Source organism: Motacilla alba, chromosome 22 (genome assembly GCF_015832195.1).
Source record: "Motacilla alba alba isolate MOTALB_02 chromosome 22, Motacilla_alba_V1.0_pri, whole genome shotgun sequence".
Classification (NCBI taxonomy): domain Eukaryota; kingdom Metazoa; phylum Chordata; class Aves; order Passeriformes; family Motacillidae; genus Motacilla; species Motacilla alba.
In genome coordinates this window covers 657,436-680,961 of record NC_052037.1, presented here as the reverse complement: position 1 = coordinate 680,961, position 23,526 = coordinate 657,436, and the positions used below count along the sequence as shown (strand labels likewise).

The window sequence follows — 23,526 nt, the reverse complement described above, 5'->3', positions numbered from 1 at the left end:
AACCAGGAATCCCCAGAATCCCTGGGGCACGCAGTGACCAGGAATCCCTGGGGACACTCGGTGACAGGGACTCAGTGACCCGGAATCCCCAGAATCCCTGGGGCACGCAGTGACCGAGCACCGGGGGGATGTGGAGATGCGAATGCAGCAGAATTCCAGCGGGGCTGCCTGGGAGGAGGCCCAGGGACACTGGCGCTCCCTTCTCACGAGGCCGGCTTCTTCTCCAGCGCGCGCTTGGTGAGGACGTACTTGAAGAACTCATACACGGACCAGGCGATGGCCGTGGAGGGCATCTGGTAAATGACCCGAGCCTGGACGCCCTTGAAGAAGCCGGGAACCCCTCCCAGCTGGTAAACGGTGCTGAAGGCGTTGGCCATGCCCGACAGGTGCCCCCTGATCTTGAGGGAGCTCAGGGCCGTGTTCTCCTGCGTGTTGAGCAGCGTCTTGCACACGTCCAGGGGCGTGGTGGCGGCGGCGGCCACGGCTCCGGCCACGGCGCCGGCCACGATGTGGGACTGGGGGTGGTACTGGCGCTGGGGGTTCAGGTGCTCCTGCATGAGCTCGTAGGTGATGAAGTGGATGGCCTGGAAGGGCACGTTCATGGTCAGCTGCGTGGTGTAGCTGCGGTAGAAGGCTCCAAAGCCCTCAGTCCTGTGCACCGCCCGCACGCAGCCCAGCACCGACGTGTACGGCGAGTTGAACATCTGCAGCCGCTGCTTCACCACTGCTCGGGGACAGCGTGGGGACAGGGACACTGCTCAGCTGCGGGCTCAGGCCTGCCTGGCACAGCCCCGAGCTCCCCTTCCCCAGCCAACCAAACCCCCTGAGCTGCCCAGTGTCGGGACAGCTCAGAGCTCACTTCCTAATGAACCCCTCTCCTCACGGTTAATTAATGATCCTTTAGTTCTAATGAACCCCTCTCCTCACGGTTAATTAATGATCCTTTAGTTCTAATGAACCCCTCTCCTCACGGTTAATTAATGATCCTTTAGTTCTAATGAACCCCTCTCCTCAGGCTTAATTAATGACCCTTTAGTTCTAATGAACCCCTCTCCTCACGGTTAATTAATGACTCTTTGGTTCTATATGAACTCCTCAGGGTTAATTAATGACCCACCAGCTCTAATGAAGCCCTCTCCCCAGGGTTAATTACTGACCCTCAGCTCTCCCCATGAAGCCAGGCTGCTCAGGACCCTGGCTGGGGATGCAGGAGCACCCGGCAGTGACGAGGGTGGGAAGGTGAAGTCACACCTGAGCATCACCCGGGGTGTCCCACGCCCCCTCCAGCCTCACTGGCTGAGTGACTTCCACTGCCTTGCGAGGCCAATTAATTTAACTGATTAATGAGGGTGTGATTAGAAGGATTTGATACACTGGAGGTTTCTCCTTCAGAGATTCCCAGCTCTGGGCCCACTCAGGAGCAAACCCAGTGACGCTGAGGAGCTGGCAGGTGGCAGCATTGTCACTGGAGCTGCATCTTCCTGCGAATCCTCATTTTCCCGAGGCCTTCTCCTGCCTCTCCACCTCCCCAGGAATCTCACAGTCCCTCCATGGGCTCATCCAACAACCTGAGCTCAGCTTGGCTAGTCCAGAGCTCCAGGAAAACCAGAGTCACTGCCCCAAGGAGCAGCAGAGTGGTGACAGCAAAGGTGGCACCAGTAAAGGGGACACGTCCCCTGGCAAGTCCCAATGCACCACAGAGATCCAGGGATAAATCCCTCCTGGCTGCTCTCCCTCTCCTCCCACGGGACAGAGCAATGAGGTCCCTGCGTTTGGAGGTCTCCCAGCTGGGGGCAGCCCTGGATTTCTTCCTCCTCTTGCCACGAGGGAGAAGAGCCAGGAGGGATTTGTGCCTGGATTCACTGGGCAGGGGCACTGAGGGCCCGGGGTGTCCCAGGGGGAGCAGCCCTCCCCAGAGTGCCGGGATTACCTTCAGCAGGATTCATCACGGCGTCGTGGAGCAGCGTGGCCACACTCCCAGCGATGCCTGCAAGGAAGAGCAGCCCTGAGAGAACAAACCCTGGCTCAAAAGGCATGGCTGCCATCCGGGGATCCACCCAGGGGATCCCATCCATGGGAATCCACCCAGGGGATCCACCCAGGGGATCCCATCCATGGGAATCCACCCAGGGGATCCCATCCATGGGAATCCACCCAGGGGACCCCATCCACTGGAATCCACCCAGGGGATCCCATCCATGGGGATCCATCCAGAGGATCCCATCCATAGGAATCCATCCCATGGGATCTCATCCATGGGAATCCATCCATTGGAATCCATGCAGGGGGATCCCATCCATGGGGATCCATCCATGGGAATCCACCCAGGGGATCCCATCCATGGGAATCCATCCAGGGGGATCCATCCAGGGGGATCCCATCCATGGGAATCCATCCAAGAGATCCCATCCATGGGAATCCATCCATGGGAAACCATCCATGGCAATCCCACTCACAGGGGATCCTATCCATGGGGAATCCATCCAGGGGGATCTGTGGGAATCCAATCTGTGGGAATCATGCCCCTGGGGGATCCCACCCATGGGAACCCCTTCCATGGGAATACATCCATGGAGATCCCACCCAGGGGGGCTCCTATCCATGAGGGGCTCCTATCCATGAGGGGCTCCTATCCATGGGAGAATCCATCCATGGCGGATCCCATCCATGGGGATCACATCCATGGGAGAATCCATCCATGGGAATCCCATCCGGGGGGGGGCTTCATCCATGGGGATCCCATCCAGGGCGGGGCTCCTATCAATGGGGAATCCATCCATTGGGGAACTCCATCCATGGGAATCCCATCCAGGGGGGCTCCATCCATGGGGGGCTCCCATCCAGGGGGAATCCGTCCATGGTGGATCCCATCCATGCTGCAGGAGCACCCAGGTCCCGCCACCCAGGGCCACAGCACAGATTCCCAGGGCACAAACCCCATCCTGAGAGAAGCCCAGATCCACTCCCAGCCCCCACCTTCGCTCTTCCCAACAACCATTCCCAAGGATCCGTCCGGCCCAGACACCCGTGGCGCCTGAGCGAGCCGTGAGCAATGTTTACCCTCCCTCAGCGCATCCCTAATTGGGGAATTTCATCCCTTTACTCAGCCTGCTTTCCCAGCCTCAGTGCCCAGGCTGTGCCAAACCCGGCCGGCCCTGACCCATCCCGTGCTCAGCTCTGGGATGAGGCTCTGCAGCCACTCCTTCCCTTTGATGTCGGCTCTCACCTCCAATTCCCTCTTGCCCAAATGACTTTTGGTCATTGCTCATGAAGCCACGGCTCTGATTTTCCTGCTGGCACCACAGGCCTGTAGCTACTTGAAAGGCAAACACAGGAATGTGTTCCCAGCAAAGAGCAGCGAGGAGAAGGGATTTTATTCCCTTCACTGACCCCATGGCAGATTCCCACCAGCACATCCCAGCAAAATCACGGGAATCTCCAGCACAAACCCTTTGGTAAAGCCTTGGCTGCTCAATTCCAGGCTTTCTGCTGGGTTTAAAAGTGAAATGTTCCTGCTAAAAATTAAAGCACACAGAAGATGGAGGGCACTGTGCTCCCAGGGACACCTGAACTCTAACCTCCAGAGGCTGAGGTGACGCCTTCAGCGTAAGATCACACCTTTAGGTGATACCTTCAAAGGTGGGACTCGATCCTGAAGATCTTTCCCAACTTTAAGGATTCCATGGCAATATAGGAACAGCACAGCTGCACCCGAACACCTTTTGCCCACTAAATTGATGATTTGTGCTGGAAAAATTTGAGATGAAATAAGAATTTAGATGGGGAGGGGCACTAGGCTGAGTGAAAAGCAAGCAAGGGATAGGTTGATAACCACAAATGGGTTTGTTTTTTTTTAGGGCAAACCCCAAAAATACCATTGGCCAAGTGGCTGTTTCCTCCTGGCTGGAAAACATCACTGAGAGACTTTTTCATTTTCTCGTAGCAGGCGAAGTACAAGGCGTGGGCAGGACCAGCCCCCAGCATGGTGACATCAATCCCACGTAAAGGCCTCCAAAAGCCCTCGGTCAGCACCATCTTCTTGAGAGCTTCGTACACGCCCCTGTACTGGGCTTTGGGGTCTGGCTGCAGGCTCTGCATCCGTGTCTGCAACAAAGCAACCCGGGAGAGGCCTTGGTTACCCACCCCATGCAACAGCCCCAGGGTTCAGAGCCACCAGAATCCCGAGATCACCGAGGGATCACTTCAACCCCTGGATGCCCCTTATTTATCCTAATTTTTTACTTATCCTGCTGGATGGAGCCCACACTCCCACCGTGACACTCAGGCTGCTCCTGGAGGGAAGCACAACCTCTGCTCTGCTTTGTCCATGGAAAGCCCAAGGGATGAGGCTGCTCCAAAGGCTGGGTGAAGAAATCCAGGGAAGGTTGTAATTTTCTCCTGCTTTCAACACCCTGACTCTGCCCCAGCTTGTCCCTCCCGCAGCTGCCCAGCAGCTTGGGACAGTTCCTAGAAGGGTGAGCTGGGAAACCTGGGAACAGGCAGGAATTCCCTGAAAAGGAGCAAATGCAGAGCCAGCGTCCCCCAGGGGCTCTGGGAGGTTTCTTGTGCCAGTTTTCCCCTCAGCTCCCAGTGGTTTTCTCCCCCGAGGGCCTGGCAGGGAATTCCAGCTGCATTTCTGTCCCTCGGGGTTTTTTTCTCGCACAGATTTTAAGCCAGCTGAGCTCCTGGCACCCAAACCTGCTCCTGGCATCCAAACCTCCAAAGCTCACTGCCACCACTTCATTACACAACCTTCCCTCAGGAAAATTCCTTGGAGCTCCTTCCAGGGCTCCGCAGACAGCAGGGCTCAAAGGTGACAATGACAACACGTGAGGGGTCCCAGGATCCCAATCGGCACTGGGTAAAAGCCTCAAACCTCCACAGCCATGCCAGGAAATCCTGAACAGCAAAATGCCCACAGATCCTTCCTGTCTTCCCTGTGGAAAAGGTTAAAATCCGAGACGGGCCATGGAGTCACCGACCTGGAGGTGGCCAAGGAAGGCCTGGACGTGGCACTCAGTGCCCTGGGCTGGGGACAAGGTGGGGACGGGCCACAGCAGGACTGGATGGCCTTGGAAAGCTCTTCCGACCTCAGGAATTCCGTGCCTCTGCAATTCCAGCCCGTGGCACCAGCACTGGGAAGGCCTGGGCCCCGGGCGAGGGGCGCTCAGCAGCCTCTGCAATTCCTGCTTCTCCAAGGACAGGCTGGAGAGCTGCACAAGGATTCCCACCTCAGCAGGATCCCCTCCAGCTCGTCAAGCCCTTCATTAATTAGCCAGGAGGCCACGCAGCAGCTCGGCCTTCCATAAAAACCTTTAAGGTTTGAACCTCGGAGCCCTCACATCCCAAAACACTTCCACACCCCCTCTGTGAGCCCAAGGAAGAGACCAGAGCTCGGTTCAGGACTTTCACCCAAAATAACAAAACCAAGCTGGGTTTACTCAAGTCTAGGCCAACCAAATTATGGAATTTGTAGTAAATACACTTTAAAAACCCTCAAAATTTGGCTGGAATTTCAGACTGGTGCTCATGAAAGGCATCACCCTCCACCAGGGAATTTGGCAGCCTTGTGCAAAGCTCCCTGTTCCACAGCACCACATTCCCTGGGAACTCCAAACAAACCCAAAAACTCAGGAAAATCCCCTGGGTGGGGGCAGCAATGCACTGAATGAGCTCAGAATTTAAAAGCAGGTTTTATATCCAGCTTTCCATGCAACCCCTCATGGTCTCTGCACCTTCCCATCCTATGGAGGCTGCTCAGGATCTCAGGATGCCCTGGAGAAAATCCCAGTCTCATCCCAGTGTGACATTTACGTGCAGGACCAATGTGCTTTTGGGAAGTAAAGCCAAGCAAGCCATTGCTGATGATCCAGTTTTCTCCACTTTCACCCCAGCAGTTCCCATGAAGGAACAGAATCTCCCGTAGCTGTCAGGGCCACACACACCCCAGAAAAATCAATTTACAGACACCCTGCTGCTCCAGCTTGGGCAGGAACAGGGCAGCTTTTCATGGCAAAGGGATGTAAGGTGGGTACAGCTCTCACATGAGAACGGAGAAATAAGATTTCTTTTTATTTTTGTGTATCTGAGCTGCTCTGAAAACTCACCCCACAGCCCAGAGGAGCCCACACAGGCTGCAGTTTGCATCAGCCACCCATCACTTGTGGGTAGAACAGGACTAACAGCACAAGGAGCAGATAAAACCAGGACTAACTGCCCAAGGAATAACCAAAACCCAGGTTGAGCAGGACTAACAGCACAGGGAGCAGATAAAACCAGGACTAACTGCCCAGGGAATAACCAAAACCCAGGTTGAGCAGGACTAACAGCCCAAGGAATAACCAAAACCTGGGTAAAACAGGACTAACAGCCCAAGGAGGAGATAAAACCAGGACTAGCTGACCAAGGAATAACCAAAACCCAGGCTCAACAGGACTAACAGCCAAGGAGCAGTAAAACCAGGATTCAGCAACCCAAGGAGTAGCCAAAAGCAGGACTCAAGAGGACAAACTACCCAAAGAATAACCAAAATCAAGAAAAACAATCCAAGGAATAACTAAAACCTGGGTTTAACAGGACAAACTACCCAAGGAATAACTAAAACCTGGGTTTAACAGGACAAACTGCCCAAGGAATAACCAAAACCTGGGTTTAACAGGACAAACTGCCCAAGGAATAACCAAAACCTGGGTTTAACAGGACAAACTGCCCAAGGAATAACCAAACCCTGGATTTTGGAGAACAAACAGCCCAAGGAATAACCAAAACCTGCATTTAGGAGGACAAACAGCCAGAGGGGTAACCAAAACCTGGGGCTAGAAGGACAAGCAGCCTGAGGAATAACCAAAACCAGATTTAGGGGAACAAACAGTCAGAGGAATAATGAAAACCTGGGTTTAACAGGACAAACAGGCCAAGGAATAACCAAAATCCATGCTTAGAACATACAGCCAGAGGAATAACCCAAATCAGGATTTAGGAGGACAACAGCCCGAGGAATAACCAAATCCAGATTTAGGAGAACAAACAGTGCAAGGAATAACCAAAATCAGGATTTTGGGGAACGAACAGCCCAGGCAATAACCAAATCCAGGATCTCCCGGGTGGCTGCTGCCGAGCCAGAGGCCTGGAGCTGGGAGCAGCTCTGAGGGAGGGAGCTGAAGTTTATCAGGGCTTGAGGAGATGATTTCCCCGAGCTGGGCAGCGCCCCCAGCTCCTCTCACCTATCTGAAGCCACCAAGCAGCTCCTGGAGCCTCACCCCTGATAAGCAGCCAAGAAATTCTTCTCCACCTACTCCAATTAATCCCCATTGCATAAGGCAGCGGTGCAGGGCCAGCCGCGAGCGCCCTGCTTGTCCTGGCTGCAGCCTGGGCAGAAAAAAACCCCACCACAAGCGCCAGGGTCAGGTTGAGGCAGTTCCCTGCTCCCGGGGAAGAGCTCTGTCCTGCTGGATGCACTTTGGGATGAGCCCCAGCACTCCTCCAGCGCTGGTTTCTGGTTGGTTTTCAGCCAGAATTATTTTTCCAGGTCTCTGTTTTGCACATCCTGGCAGAGGGTCACTGCCTTGACACCCTACAAACACCCTCAGACCTCGTTTGCCTTTTGTTTGGGGTTTCTTTATTCATTTTCTCTGAGCACAACCTGCTTTTCCCGGGTTCACGTGACAGAGGTGCACAAAGGGAACACAAAATGCTTTCAGCAGGAAATCGGCAGCATTTCTGCAGGGATCCAGCAGATCCTGCCAGCTGGGCAAGGCACGAGCCAGGCTCAGGCTCTGATCCCAGTTTTGGGGGATTCACTGGAACAGGACAAGGCACGAGCCAAGCTCAAGCTCTGATCCCAGTTTTGGGGGAGTTCACTGGAACAGGACAAGGCACGAGCCAGGCTCAGGCTCTGATCCCAGTTTTGGGGGATTCACTGGAACAGGACAAGGCACGAGCCAGGCTCAAGCTCTGAACCCAGTTTTGGGGGAGTTCAGCTGGAACAGGACAAGGCACGAGCCAGGCTCAAGCTCTGATCCCAGTTTTGGGGGGATTCACTGGAACAGGACAAGGCACGAGCCAGGCTCAGGCTCTGATCCCAGTTTTGGGGGGATTCACTGGAACAGGACAAGGCACGAGCCAGGCTCAAGCTCTGATCCCAGTTTTGGGGAAGTTCAGCTGGAACAGGACAAGGCACGAGCCAGGCTCAAGCTCTGATCCCAGTTTTGGGGGGATTCACTGGAACAGGACAAGGCACGAGCCAGGCTCAGGCTCTGATCCCAGTTTTGGAGGATTCACTGGAACAGCCCCCACATGAGGAGCACACCCACGGGAGGGGAGCAGAGGGTCAGTCCAGCAGGGTATCCAGGAATTCCCAACATCCCAAAACTCCCCCTCAGCTGGAATATGAGGAACTGCTCCTCCTGGAGCAGCTGGAAATGGGGGGATGCAGAATCTCCCACCACCAAACCCCAGAGAATCCACAGTCCTGCCTCCCTCAGATGTTCTGCTGGGCTTCCAGGAACTTTGTGACCAAAGGCAGTCCAGGTTTTCATGGAAAAGGATTTTTTTGGTCCCCAGAGCCCCTGGCACCCTCTGCCAGAGGGGAGGTGCCAGCCCTGCACACCTCCAGTTTCTCCTCCCAGCAATTAATTACTCCCCAGGGGAGCAAAACTGTTCCTCACATCCCCAAGGGGAGCCCATCCATTGTTTTTACAGCCTTTGGGAAACCAGCTCCAGCAGGAAAATCCCCAAATGGATCAGGGCAGGAGGAGGAGGCTCCAGGGGAGCCCTCCAGAAACTCCTTTTCTGCTGCCGTCGGGAGTCCTTGACACACTGATCCCTCCAGATCATCTGGGGATGGATCAGGGCTCCCAGCAGCAGCCACAAACAAAAACAAGCCTGAGAAGTGTGAGGAACACCCTCAGCACCAGCAAAAACCCAGCCCAGGGTGTCCAAACAACCCGAGCTGAGGGGGAGAGGCAGAGGGAAAGTGCAGGTGAGGCTGCAGCTCAAGGGGGCTTTGCCTAATGGTAAAAAAAATGAAATCATTATTTATTATTCAACACTGGAAAATAACAGGGAGGAAAAGAGCGTAGATTTAAACTGGATGTTGGGAAGGAATTCTTTCCTGTGAGGGAGGAAGGAGGGATGGAATTCCCAGAGCAGCTGCAGCAGGTTGGAGCACCCTGGGACAGTGGGAGGTGTCCCTGCCCTGGGGTGGCCCCGGGGGATTTTATGGTCCCTTCCCACCCAAACCGTTCCTGGATTCTGTGACCCCACCAAGCTCAGGTGTTGTGCAAGTGTCTGCAGCAAACAATTCCCCAAATTACGACATTTTCAGTTTCTCTTTGGGAGGAAATGACTCGCTGGAAGGCAGACAGGAGGAACCTCCGAGCAGGAGCTGCCCAGGTGCCCCTTCTGCACCTGCAGGAAAACCCGACCTCCTCCAGCCTGGACCCTGCCCCAGGAGTCCCACCGAGGAAAAGCTTTGCTCCTCTTCTGCAGGAGCGTGGCCCCTCTGCCACCAGACAGCCAAAGCTTTTACTGGATTACACACACAGGAAAGCGAGCTCTTAGGGATCAAACTCCCTACTGGGGCAGCTGTCAGCTTTGCCCAGCAGGCAGGAGGAGCAGCGGCGAGTGATCCCAGCGGGATTTCGCTCTGCCCCGGCACACCGAGGGCCCCCGGCCGGGCTCCAGCGGCGTTCTCCCGCAGCAGCCGGGGCGATTGATCCGCTGCCGGGATCGCCCCAGCCCGAGGCACAGCCCCGGCAGTCCCAGCTCAGGAGCCTTTCCTCCAGAGCGCCTCCCACTCCAGGAAGCCGGGCACCGCTTTCATTTCTGGCTCCGCTCTCCCCGCCGAGGAGAGCGCTGCACAATTCCGGAGGGACAACACCCAGGAGCTGCCCCGGCCGTGACCGGGCGCAAAGCACCTCATCTGTTTGTGCCAGCAGCCGGCGGCACAGGGTGGGCACCGGCCCCACAGCCACGGGGACACCCCACATCTGCGAGCCAGGTGCGGCAGGGACGGAGCCAGAGGGCACAGAGGGCACAAAACCCGGGAACATTTCCTTCGAGCGCTCGGAACACTGGCAGGAGCTGCAAAAGCCAAGGCATTTCCTCTCCTCTGCCCTTTCTACTCTTTCAGGGAGCCCTGGACGAGAAGGGATTGCAACATCTCGTGATTCATCCACGCCAGCATCGAGGGAGCTCGGCTTTTCCCAGCTTTCCCTCTCCTTTTGAAGGCCCCACGGCAGCAAACCGGCGAGGAATCATCCTTCAGGACGATTCCCACACTCTGGAGACACTGGGAAGCCTTCCCTGAGTGTGCTCGAGCATCATCAGCTCCAAAACCCACCGGGCAGCTCCTCTTCAAACGCCCTGAGCCCAGCCAAGCCGCTCAGCCATCCCGGCGGCTCTTCCCCCCGAGCCGGGATCTGCAGAGCTCCGGGAGGGAGAAGCCGCCCAGGGAGCTCCTGACCGCAGCTCCGGGGATGCCAGCAGGGCACCGGGGGCACCGGGCTGCCATCTCCCAGTCAGGGAGCAGCACCGGGGGTCACCTCTGCACCAGCGGCCGCAGGACAGCCCCAAAGCCAGCGGGGATTTGGGGGTGACACCTCGGGGACCTGCCCGGCACCTTCCCTGTGCCAGGAACCTCGCGCACCTCAACATTCCATGGACACTTTCCCACATGTGCACCCCAACATCCCATGGACACTCTGCCCACCTGCACCCCAACATTCCATGGACACTCTGCCCATCTGCACCCCAACATTCCATGGACACTTTCCCACACGTGCACCCCAACATTCCATGGACACTCTGCCCATCTGCACCCCAACATTCCATGGACACCTTGCCTGTCTGCATCCCAACATTCCATGGACACTTCGCCTGTCTGCATCCCAACATTCCATGGACACCTTCCCACACGTGCACCCCAACATTCCATGGACACTCTGCCCATCTGCACCCCAACATTCCATGGACACCTTGCCTGTCTGCATCCCAACATTCCATGGGCACTTCGCCTGTCTGCATCCCAACATTCCTTACGCATCCCCACCTTTCCTGCACCCCAACATCCCCCCTCCACGCTCTCCCCCCCTTGTACCCCAATTTCTTGCAGATTTTCCTCTCTGGCACCTCGAAAACTCTTACACGTCCCTTGGACCCCAACACCCCTTGAACGCCCTGCACTCCTTTCACCCCAACGACTCCTCACACACTTCCCTCTGCACCCCAACAGCTCCTTGCACACCCTTGACACCTCCCCTCTTCTTGCACCCCAAAACCTCTTTGCACACCATTCTGTTCTCTCTCCTCCTTGCACCCCAATAATCCCTTGCACACCTCTTACAGCCCCCCTTGCACCCCAATAACGGCTTGCACACTCCCCTCTTGAACCCAAAGAAACCTTGCACCCCAATAACCGCTTGGACACCTCTCACACTCCCCCTCCCTTGCACCCCAGAAGTTCCTGCACCCCAATAACCTCTTGCACACCTCTCACACTCCCCCTCCCTTGCACCCCAATATCCGCTTGCACACTCCCCTCTTGCACCCCAAAGAAACCTCGCACCCTCGGCACTTCTTGCACCCCAGTAACGCTTGCACAGCTCTCACACTCCCCTCTCCGTGCACCCTAAAAGTTCCTGCACCCCAAAACCCCTCGCACACCTCTCCTTCTTCCCTCTCCCTGCACCCCACAAGTTCCTGCCCCCCAATAACGCTCTCACACCGCTCACTCTCCTATCCCTGCACCCCACAAGTTCCTGTCCCCCAATAACGCTCTCACACCGCTCACTCTCCCATCCCTGCACCCCACAAGTTCCTGTCCCCCAATAACGCTCTCTCACCTCTCACTCTCCTATCCCTGCACCCCACAAGTTCCTGCCCCCAATAACGCTCTCACACCGCTCACTCTCCCATCCCTGCACCCCACAAGTTCCTGCCCCCCAATAACCGCCCGCACCGCCGTCCCCCGAACAGCCGGCTCCCCTCGCGCGTTGCCCCGCTCCCCGCAGCATCCCGCGGCTGCCCCTCCCGCGTCCCCCGGCCCATCCCGGGCCGCCCGGCCCCCCGTGCCCAGCTGTCCCCGCGCACCTTGACCGAGTCCACGGGGTACATGATGGTGTGCTCCATGATCCCCGCCACGGCCCCGGCCACCATGTGCGTGCCGAGCGCGACGCCGCTGGGCAGGCTCTCGTAGTCCTCGCCGTCCCTCAGCGCGGCCCCGGCGGCGGCGGGGGGCCCGGGCCCCGGCGGGGCGGCGGCGCTGCCCGCCATGGCGCAGCTCAGCTCCATGCGCCGGCGGCGGGGCGCGGGCCGGGCCGGGACAGCGGCACCGGGGGGGCACCGCGACCGCGCGCCGCCCAACCTCCTTTAAAGCCGCGCTCGCCACGCCCACCCCGGCCTCACCAATCAGCGCGGCGCGCATTCGTGACATCGCAGGGCGGGAAAATGACCGGCAAGAGTATTGACCAATGGAAGGTGAGAGGCGAGAGAGGCGGAGGGCTGCGATTGGCCGTCGTGGTGGATGGGCGGGGCGTAGCCGTGAGGGGCGGGTGCGCTGTGGCAGCGCCGCTGAGGGGGACGCGGCGGTGGAGCCGTAACTGTCACCGCGGCGGCGGGCGCCGTGTCCCACCGGGCGGCGGCGGCCGTTTGTGGCTGCCTGAGGGAGGAACGGTGTGCCAGCCCCGCGGGGTGTGCCACGGGGAAAGCTGGGGGCGAGGAAACGGAGATTCAGCCCGCCTGTTGTCGGAGGGGTTTTAGTCGCTGCTGGATGGTGGCACGGCTGGGACTGCCGGGGTGTCACCTCTGCACGGTGACACCGGGACAGCGGGAGCGCGCTCAGAGCTCGCACTGAGCCCTTGTGCCGGCATGGGCACCCTCGTGCCAGCGTGTCCCCCTGCAGTCACCCCCGGTGAAGCAGGGCAAGGTGCAGTCAGACCTGGAGACGGAGATTCCATGGGCAAAGGGGCTGTGTTCCCTGCAGGGACCGCAAATTGTCCCCAAAGCAGCCCCAAATTGTGCCCCAAACTGTCCCCAAAGCAGCCCCAAATTGTCCCCAAAGCAGCCCCAAATTGTGCCCCAAACTGTCCCCAAAGCAGCCCCAAATTGTGCCCCAAACTGTCCCCAAAGCAGCCCTAAACTGTGCCCAAAGCAGCCCCAAATAGTCCCCAAAGCCCAGAGGGGCTGTGCTCAGCTCCTGCGCTGCTGATCCAGGGGATCCGCCCAGAACGGGCTTTCTTTGGGGTTTTGTGGGGAGTCCTGGGGTGTCTCTGTGCACACAGTCCCCTGTCCCCTCCTGTGGTGCTCCCCTGCCTGGGCTGTGCCTCGCTGTGGGGGACAAAACCTCCTGGAAGGGCTTAGGAAAACCTCCTGCCCTTGCTTTCTTTTGAGGAGGGGTGCACAGCATCCCCGTCCCTCTGCAGATCCCGCTCCTTGTGTGGGGGAGTAACGAGCTCCCCTCGAGTCCCTGCTCCCCAAAAATGCTTCTCCATCTTTTCCCACGATTTCCTCGTTCCACCACAAAACCAACCCAAGCCAGGTGAATTTGGTGCTCTCCGGGAGGAGGAGGCAAAGTCTTTGTGGCCCAGGGAGCAGCCCCGACTTTCATTTCATTCCTCTCCGAAGGATTATTTGGAATTCGACCTTGCAGGGAAGGAGGTGTTGCATGAACTCAAATCAAGGTTAACCATTCCCATGATACTGCAGGGCAATTTATTGCTGTGGGGGCCTTGGGAAGGAGGAAAACCACCCTCAGAGCCTGGAAAAAGCAGGAAAATGAAGTGTTGGGTTTGGAAATGAGCACACACGAGGTGAGAAAAGCCAGGTGAGGTCACATCCTGGGTACCTGCAGAGGTGCTGGGGGCAGCACGAGCTGTTCTCCTTCCTCCTTGCCTTGTTTGTGCTGGAAAGTCTCTGTTCCCCGTGGGAACACGGAGCTGCTGCAGAAAATAACAATAAATGACATTGTCACGCATGGGACTCGCTCCTGATTGATTCTGGGGACCTGGCAGCGTTTCCTGCACTTGGCAAAACACTTCTCCAGGATGTGGGAGAGCTGGAGGTGACAGCCAGCCGCTGTCCCAGCTGGGGTGTCCCAGCCATCCCCCCATCCCTGAGACCTGTGCAAAGCCGAGCGTGTAAAGCCCTTCAAGAACACAAAATTTAACCCAGGAATTGCTCAGATCTCCCCTTCTTGCCCTCTGGGAGAAGCCACGGGATCATCACACCTTCATCGCCTTGGAGAGAGACCAAACCTGTGCCGCTGGCAGGGCTCGGCACGGTGCTTTCCACATGAAATGACATTTAAAGCTGGAGAGCCACGTCCACACCCGTAACTGCAGCAGAGAACCACGATCCCCAGACCAAAGCAGGCACAGGAACTTCCCTTGCTGTGACCCAAGGAAATAAAACTGGCAGGGACACATTTCCCAGGATTGCTCCACAGGCTTTATCGAGGTTTTCCTCTCCCTGAGCAAGAACTTTAATCTCCTTCCCGTGCCTTTGGCAGGGCAGGGAGGGGGAATTGGAGTCACCTTAATGAGCCCTTTCTCCTGCACTCTCAGGTGTAGCTCCCTGATAATCACCTGGGTCAGGCTGGAATTCTGCTTCCAGGTTGTATTTTAACCCTGGAGCAGTGCCATGAAGAATCCTTCTGCTCCAAAGCTCAGGGAGCCACAGCAGGGGCTCGGTCTGAGGGGTTTCCCCGTGTTCCTGGGGTGGGATTGTCCGTGATTTCTGCCAGGGAAATGGGGCAGACAGGTCTGGGAAATCAATTTCTAGAAGATGTTTAAAGTTTGATCGAAGATTCCCGTAGTCTGCATAGGTTGTGGCCAGCAGCAGGAAAAGGAGCAGCCTGTGGCTCTGGGGGGGATTTGTGCCATCCCTGGACAAAAGGAGCTCAGCTTCCCTGGCAGAGCTTCCTTTGAGACCGGGCTTGTGCGAGGATTCCCTCGCTCCTCCCTTCCCAGCCTCTGCTCCCTGCTCCCCATCCTGCGGCTCCCCAGCCTCGGCGGTCCCTGGGTGCTCCACGAGCCCCAAACTCCGTGGGAGCAGGGAAACGGGGAAGGGCAGAGCTGAAAGCACCTTCGGGGAAGGGCAGAGCTGAAAGCACCTTCGGGCTGCGGCAGCCCCAGCCCGGGAGTGTCCAGGGCCACCTTGGATGGGCTCGGAGTGACCTGGGACAGCGGGAGGTGTCCTGTGGCAGGGGTGGCACTGGATGGGAGTTAAGGATCCTTCCCACCCAAACCATTCCAGGATTTTGGTTTCCCATCCCTCTGCAGGTGCTGCAGGAACAGCCCCGGACACTGGGAGCTGGCTGGGCAGGAGGGCCTGAGGGGCAGGGCCCAGGGAATGGCTTCCACTGCCAGAGAGCAGGGTTGGGTGGGATTTTGGGAAGGAATTCCTACCTGGGAGGGTGGGGAGGGGCTGGGATGGAATTCCCAGGGAGCTGGGGCTACCCCTGGGTCCCTGGCAGTGCCCAAGGCCAGGCTGGAGCCTCCTGGGACAGTGGGAGGTGTCCCTGCCATGGCAGGGGTGGCTCTAAGTTCCTTCCAACCCAAACCGTTCCATGAATCCACAACTTCACGATCCTCACCCCAGCAAGCCACAGCAGAATCCCCGAAGGTCGCCCTCGTTCCCCCTGTGCCAGCAGCCAAATAAACCCGGGAACCAGCCCCAGCCCCACGGCTGGGCAGCAGCTCCCCCCTGCAGCCTGCAGCAGTGCGTGACAGCAGGAACGGAGCCCGGGGCCAGGAGCCCCAGGAGAAAGGAGAACCCAGGCAGGGGGAGGCTCCCGGGCAGCACCCAGAGCCCCCGCAGCACCTCCCAGCTGATAAGGAGCACCTGGAGCTCCTTATCCAAGGCCTCAGCACGCAGGAGCTGCCAGACCCAGGAGCTGCGCCCAGGCTGATAAGGCAGCAGTGCCCAGCTGTGAGGTGGGCACCCAAACTGGGGTTTATCTCCTGGACCCAGGGGCTTGTATTTACATTTTTGTCACCTTGCAAATCTCCAGCTTCTCTAACAGCTGAGCACCACCTGGCTCAGGGGTTTATCCTCCCCACCAGCAGCACGGGCTGCCCTGGCAGCTGCCAAAGCCACGCAGCAGCAAATTCAAAGTTATTTTGTTTAAAAAAAAATTTAAAATTTAAAATGGGTGTGTTCAGCATCAGATATTAGTGGTTTTCTTCCCTGGCGTGGAATTCCCAGAGGAGCTGTGGCTGCTCCATCCCTGGAAGTGTCCAAGGCCAGCTTGGAGCACCCTGGGACAGTGGAACCTTGCCCTTGGATGATTTTAAGGTCCCAACCCAAACCATTCCAGGTTTTTAATGTGGAAAGGAAAAGACCCTGGTTTATGGCATTTTATAAAGGCTTTAGAAGAGGGATCAGAGCAAATATAAATGGTTGCTTTGATTTTAATTTTATTTGCAGCACAGACAACTGGAATTTTATGTCCTCACAGCTTTTTTTGGCAAGCCTGGGTGCCAGATCCTCATAGGAAAGGCAAATTCCACGTGGGAATCAATTCCCCATCCCACAGGACACGGACCAGCCCCTTCCCAGCACATCCCATCCTTCCTTAAAAACACCCAAAATGCCCCAAAATACAAATTTAACCCCGAGTCTGCACCTCTGTCCAGCCCCAAAATACAACTTTAACCCCGAGTCTGCACCTCTGTCCAGCCCCAAAATACAAATTTAACCCTGAGTCTGCACCTCCTTCCCAGCCCCAAAATACAAATTTAACCCCGAGTCTGCACCTCTGTCCAGCCCCAAAATACAAATTTAACCCCGAGTCTGCACCTCTGTCCAGCCCCAAAATACAAATTTAACCCCGAGTCTGGGCCCTGTCCAGCCCCAAAATACAAATTTAACCCCGAGTCTGCACCTCTTTCCCAGCCCCAAAATACAAATTTAACCCCGAGTCTGGGCCCTGTCCCAGCCCCATCCTGAGCTCCAAGGCAGTGCCAGCTTCAGGAGCTCCCTGGAAAAGGGCCCAGCCCGGGTTCTCCTGGGAATGGAGAGCCCAGGGAGATTCATCTGCTCCGAAACCTGACGTGTCCCAGTTATTTTTTATCTTTGCATTTGCAAACTCCAGGAATATAAACAAACAATTCTGTTTTGTCTTCGGGGTGGCCTGACCCACTTTGGGAGCAGCAGGCCCTGGTGTGAAGCCTCCGTGAGGAGCTGCTGCTGGGATCAGTGCTGGAAAATCACAGAAAACAGGAATTCCTGCTCTGCCACAAGCTCAGGGATTAATGCACTTTTTAGCCCCCCAAAAAAGTGGTGGAGCCCACCAGAATGAATCGATTTGCTGTTTGGAATGGCGGCAGAGCGGGATCGTTCCCAGCTTTAACCACATCCCCTGAACTTTCTCACCACAGCAGGAGGGGACAGTCACCAGCAAAGAAGATTTGAGAATTGAGCCCTGATGGTTCTCCAGGGGGTTATTCCAGCCCCAAACCACCCCAAGATGGGAAGGGGCAGTGCTGGAGCTGCACCAGAGCCGGGCAGGGAGCTCCAGCCCCTCTGACTTTGACTCCGGGAATGTGGCTGCTGGTGTTGGGATCGGTGCTGGAAAATCACGGGAAAAGGAATTCCTGCCCTGCCACAAGCTCAGGGCAGGCGTTAATGGGGTTCTTTGCCCCCAAAAGTGGCGGAGCCCACCAGAAGGAAACAGTTTGACCGGGTAGGCAGAGCAGGATGGTTCCCAGCCGTCGGCACGTTCCTGAACTTTCTCCTTTTCGCCCGAGTCACCCAGGGATTCTGTGAAACGTCACCACAGCGTCACCAGCAAAGACATCAGAAAGAACCGAGCCCCGATGGCTCTCCAGGGGGTTATTCCAGCCCCAAACCACCCCCAGATGGGAAAAGGAGCTGCACCAGAGGCAGGCAGGGAGCTCCAGGTGCGACTGCCGGGATTTCCTTTCGGTGCTCACATAACCCGACCCGATTCCCCTCCCCGGGCGGGCAGGGAGAGGCCGAGCCCGCCGTGTGGAATTAAAGCTGCTTTGCGATTATTTCCTGCGCCAGAGTCGTTGTTTTGGTTTGGTTTTGGTTTTTTCCCCAACTCGCCTTTCTGGTTCGGAGCCCTGCGGGAACAATGGCAGGGCGCGGCGGGAGGGGACTGCGGGGCGGAGCGGTGGCACCGGCGGCTGCGGGGCCGCGGGGCTGGAGCTCCGGGTTCGTCCCGGCTTCATTTCCAGAAAACAGCAACATTCGAGCCAGAAACGAGGGGAAAAGCCTGGCTGGGGATGAAGGGAAGGGAAGGGAAGGGAAGGGAAGGGAAGGGAAGGGAAGGGAAGGGAAGGGAAGGGAAGGGAAGGGAAGGGAAGGGAAGGGAAGGGAAGGGAAGGGAAGGGAAGGGCCTGGGGAGATTTCGGGGCAGTTCCCCAGAATCTAAAGGGCTCCAGGACAGCTGGAGAGGGACTTGGGACAAAGGATGGAGGGACAGGACACATGGAAAGGCTTCCCAGTGCCAGAGGGCAGGGATGGATGGATGGGATATTGGGAAGTCCTGGCTGGGAGGGTTGAGGGGCTGGGATGGAATTCCCAGGGAGCTGGGGCTGCCCCTGGATCCCTGGCAGTGCCCAAGGCCAGGCTGGACAGGGCTGGGAGCAGCCTGGGACAGTGGGAATGGTCGGGGTTGGAACTGGATGGGCTTCAAGCTCCTTCCAACCCAAACCATTCCAGGATCCTGCTCTCCCCAACCCCTCACATGGCCTCGGTCAAATTGGTTAATTCTGATGGGTTTCACCACTTCAGGGCAAATAGACGTGTTTGAAATGGGATTAAAAATAATGAAGAGAAAACGCTGGAATGAGGACTCTGATGCATTCTGAGCCTTCTGCCACAGCACAAGCAGAAAAAAAAATCCCCTTTATTCACCCCAAAGCCAGCGCAGCTTCAGGAGCTTTGAAATGGGAACATTTAAATGAATAAACGCAGAAATGCTGGGAGGAAAATCCCGCTGGGAGATGATAAACACGAGAGCAGCTCCCAGACTAAAGTGATTTCAGCTTTTATTATAAAGAGCAAGGCCCAAAGCGAGGGCCCCGCGGGCCGAGCAGCAGCGCTCCCGGCGAGGATGCTGCAGCAGCGATGGCCCCGATGGAGCAGCACGGCTCAGGGGGCCAGGAGCCCCTTTGGATCCTGTTTTTGTCCCTTTGGGTTGGTTTCTGCTCGGATCCTTCATTCGCAGGAAGGTTTGAGGCGCTGGGTCGGCCCATGGCAGCTCTGGCCAGGCCGGCTCGTTCCGCTGGGGGTGCTGCACTTTACTGAGCTGTGCTCGGGTACCGAGCACCGGATTGCTTACAACTGCCCTTTAACCCCTGTAACAATATAATAACCAAACTCACAGCACGTGCTGAACGATCCATCAGCTATTTTACAACAGTTTCTAACCCATCTTTGACAGGAGACCCTTCCAGCCGCACCCCCTCCTCCCCCGGGCCGCTCCCATCGGCGCTCCCGGGTCCCTGAGCGTGCGGCCGGCTGAGATGGGGACAGAGACCCCTTGAGGGGCACAGCCGTGGCCTGGCCGTGTCCCAGGGGTGATTCCTCCTTGGAGAAACCCCAAACGCTGCTCCTCCGCCCCGGTGTTCCCCAGCAGGATTGGCCCCGGGCTCTCCCGAATTGCACCGAGCGGGGTTGGGTGCTTGGCAAACTCCTCCAGCTGCATCTGGGCAGCGCTCACTGAGACTGAGAAACCCTTGGCTTCTTCCTTCCTTCCTTCCTTCCTTCCTTCCTTCCTTCCTTCCTTCCTTCCTTCCTTCCTTCCTTCCTTCCTTCCTTCCTTCCTTCCTTCCTTCCTTCCTTCCTTCCTTCCTTCCTTCCTTCCTTCCTTCCTTCCTTCCTTCCTTCCTTCCTTCCTTCCTTCCTTCCTTCCTTCCGCCACTTCCTTCCTTCCTTCCTTCCTTCCTTCCTTCCTTCCGCCACTTCCTTCCTTCCTTCCGCCACTTCCTTCCTTCCTTCCTTCCTTCCTTCCTTCCTTCCTTCCTTCCTTCCTTCCTTCCTTCCTTCCTTCCTTCCTTCCTTCCTTCCTTCCTTCCTTCCTTCCTTCCTTCCTTCCTTCCTTCCTTCCTTCCTTCCTTCCTTCCTTCCTTCCTTCCTTCCTTCCTTCCTCCGCCACTTCCTTCCTTCCTTCCGCACTTCCTTCCTTCCTTCCTTCCTTCCTTCCTTCCTTCCTTCCTTCCGCCCCTTCCTTCCGCCCCTTCCTTCCTTCCTTCCGCCCCTTCCTTCCTTCCGCCCCTTCCTTCCGCCCCTTCCTTCCTTCCGCCCCTTCCTTCCGCCCCTTCCTTCCTTCCGCCCCTTCCTTCCTTCCGCCCCTTCCTTCCTTCCTTCCGCCCCTTCCTTCCTTCCGCCCCCCTTCCTTCCTTCCTTCCTTCCGCCCCTTCCGCCCCTTCCTCCCTCCCTCATTCCTTCCCTCATTCCTTTTCTTTTCCTTATTACTTATAGCGTCCTTATTCCTCTCCCCTTTCCTTTTTCCTTCTCTTTTCCCTTTCCCCTTTCCTTATTCCTTTTCCTTTCCCCTTTTCCTTCTCAACTTTTTTTCTTTTCCTTATTCCTTCCCTTTCTCCTTTCCCCTTCCCTTTCTCCTTTCCTATTCCTTCCCTTTTTCCTTTCCCCTTTCCTTTTTCCTTTCCTCATTCTGTTCCCCCTTTTTTTCATTTTTTTTCCTTTCCTCTTCCATTTTCCTTATTCCATTCCCCTTTCCTTTCTCTTTTCAACTTTCCTTTCCCCTTTCCTTATTCCATTCCCTTTTCTTTCCCTTATTCCATTCCCTTTTCCTTTCCCCTTTCCTTATTCCTCCCCTTTCCCTTTCCCTTTCCCTTTCCCTTTCCCTTTCCCCTATTCCCTTTTCTTTCCCTTATTCCTCCCCTTTTCCTTTCCCTTTTCTTTCCCTTATTCCCTTTTCTTTCCCTTATTCCATTCCCTTTTGTTTCCCTTATTCCATTCTCTTTTCTTTCCCTTATTCCCTTTTCTTTCCCTTATTCCTCCCCTTTTCCTGTCCCCTTTCCTTCTTCCTTTTCCCCTCCCTCATTCCCTTCCCTCCCCCGGGGACATTTTCCCACCCAAGTCCTGCTCTCCAGCCCGTCCCGGGATGGATTTCCCCCTGTTACGTTTGCCCAGTTCTCCAATCGCAATGAAAGAACCAAGCAGAATGAAACGCAGCAGCAATTTTAGCGGAGCAGTTCAGAGCAGATGGAATTGAATCCTCTCGGGGTGCTGGCAGTCCAATTGGTTAAAATGAGGAATAACCCGGTTCTGATAACAGCGCGTGAGCAGAAATGGCCGCGGGGCAGGGGGGGCGAGGGCTTGGGGACCCTGCCACCTCCCGCACACGGTCGCTAGATTACAACTCCCCTCCTTGTGCTCGTGCCATCACCATCGCCCGTTTTCCATTCGGCACCATCCTATCTCCACCCTCATCCTCATCTTCATCCGCGTGCGCCGCCATCCCTTTGGGGTGGTCGCAGCACGCTTTGGGGGTGGTCTGAGGAAGGCTTCTCCTCTTCCTCAGGTGTGCTTTGTTTCACCTGTGGGTTACCCACGCGCACCAGGCTGGTATAACGTGAGCCAAAGCGAACATTGTACGAGCCAGCGCCGTGTTCTGACACTAAAGCAATGAATCTCGTACAATTAACACGTTCCTGACTTCCCCCCCAGTTTTCCCCCTTTTCCAGATCAATTCAGTAACACTTCCCTCTTACTCCTTCCTGTCCTGAACACCTGCAAGAGAAAGAGGGGGACGGGTCCCTCCCCTGGCGTTTCACTTTCCACCATTTTATTCTCTCCAAATACCAATTACTGCCTCAGTATTGATCACGGTTTCCGTTTTGTCAGCAGGAATCACCACCCCCAGCCCCGCTTTCCCTGCTCATCCCCATTCCATTCCCGTTATCTCCACTCGTCCTGGCCAGGAGGAGCTTTCCCATTCCTCGGGAGGGATCCTGGAGCGGGCACAGGCGGTGCTGCCGCTCAGTGGCAAAGCGCAGCAGAATTCCCCTCTTCCCATGGAATTTCCTCCCCTTCCTTGGTTTGTTTGTTTGTTTTTGTGTGGTTTTTTAAAATCAAATTAATAGATTTATTCTTTAGATGGTAAATATTGAGAGATTTATTACAGCTGCTACAACCATTGGATTTATGTTTAAAATATTTGCATGGTGACAGCTAGAAATTGAATTTATTCCGAAATATTGACACGTGTGTAAGTTTATTTGAAAACATTGACACTTTCATCGCTATAAATTTAATATATGTCAAAATATTGACACATAAGTATAAATTATATATTTCAAACCGCTATATTTTATATATTATATATATTTTTATATATTTTTATATTTTTATATTTTTATATTTTATATATTTTATATATTTTTATATTTTATATATTTTTATATTTTATATATTTTATATTTTATATATTTTATATTTTTATATATTTTATATATTTTATATATTTTATATATTTTATATATTTTTATTTTATAATGCGCTTGTAGCTATAAATTTATTTCAAAATATTGACGCATTTTCGGCTATAGATTTTATGTATTTCAAAATATATCATATATAGTGTGAGATCCAAAGCTGTGTTTGGTGTCAGGTACACACAGGCAGCGTGTGTGCTTGTGATTGTGATTTGTGTGGAAACTGATCATGGGACAGTTAAAGGATGAATTCTAATCAATAACTGAGGGAGTAAAGCAGGGAAGAAGGCCTTTGAACCTGTCCTTTGTTTGCAATTAACCTTTATAATATCTGAATTAAAGCTTTAAGGATGTTGCTGCTGGACAGGAACTTTCTGCACGTAGCTCAGCATTAAACAGCTTTGCAATAATCACCTTTTGAAGTAGAATTTTAGAATATTCCTTGTAGTAAGGAGCTTTGGAAATATAAGTTTAGAATATATGTAAAGGAAAGATGCTTATCTCAACACCTTAGCAGAACAGTAAAAAGCAGCTTGAGAAAGGAAGATGGACATCAGCCCAAGGATTGATGGCTTCGACCAAGGGAAGCTGGACATCACTGCTATGAGATTTATAGTCTTTGCAATTAAAAGGTGGGCCCACATCTGGAGTCTGGACCGCACCAGCTGGGAGACCTCTTTCTTCTTTCGGAAGCCGCACCCCACCATCTGGGGATACTCCTTTCTGGGGTACATCCTGAGAACAACTAACTCACAATAGTGTATAGAATTGTGCCGTGAAGATTGGGAATAGAAACTGCTGAGAAAAGCTTATGTGTGCCCCTATAAATATCTGTACGCCCCAACCATCGGCGTGCAGCTGGAGGGAAAACTTCCCCCGCTGTACCCAGCGCTGCTTTGCTCACACTTTACCACATTAATTAATAAATTGATTGAAGGAATCCGTGGCTTTCGGGCTGTAAATCCCCCCGGCTAGTTTGGGATTTAGGCCAGCACGGATCCTACATGGACGAAGCAAAGGACGAGGAGCGCTCTTTCTCCACGTGGTTCCCATGTCCTGTTTATTAGCTGGGAAGGGACATCTGCACCAGAGACCA

General features: G+C 55.2%; 1 protein-coding gene across 5 annotated transcripts; it reads right to left on the bottom strand.

The window, feature by feature from the left end:
- Window positions 1-29: 29 nt before the first annotated feature.
- On the bottom strand, window positions 30-12,439 carry SLC25A37 (solute carrier family 25 member 37). Of its 5 annotated transcripts, none has more exons than XM_038160361.1 (4): window positions 12,091-12,361; window positions 3,876-4,104; window positions 1,931-1,987; window positions 30-724 (listed from the first exon to the last, which is right to left on the bottom strand). In XM_038160361.1, exons 1-4 carry the CDS (start codon window positions 12,289-12,291, stop codon window positions 204-206), a joined length of 1,008 nt encoding a protein of 335 aa, XP_038016289.1. In that variant the 5' UTR covers window positions 12,292-12,361; the 3' UTR covers window positions 30-203. The 5 variants fall into 5 exon arrangements, with proteins under 5 accessions (XP_038016289.1, XP_038016292.1, XP_038016290.1 ...); XM_038160364.1 differs by having other exon boundaries at window positions 30-584; XM_038160362.1 differs by lacking the exon at window positions 3,876-4,104 and having other exon boundaries at window positions 12,091-12,439.
- Between the last annotated feature and the right edge of the window lie 11,087 nt (window positions 12,440-23,526).

Excerpts from the sequence above, each read along its gene's own strand:
- SLC25A37 (XM_038160361.1), bottom strand. The coding sequence starts at position 12,291 with ATGGAGCTGAGCTGCGCCATGGCGGGCAGCGCCGCCGCCCCGCCGGGG. Across the intron at positions 1,988-3,875 it reads AAACAGCCACTTGGCCAATG|GCATCGCTGGGAGTGTGGCC; the intron begins GTATTTTTGGGG and ends TCTTCCTTGCAG. Across the intron at positions 725-1,930 it reads CGTGATGAATCCTGCTGAAG|TGGTGAAGCAGCGGCTGCAG; the intron begins GTAATCCCGGCA and ends GTCCCCGAGCAG.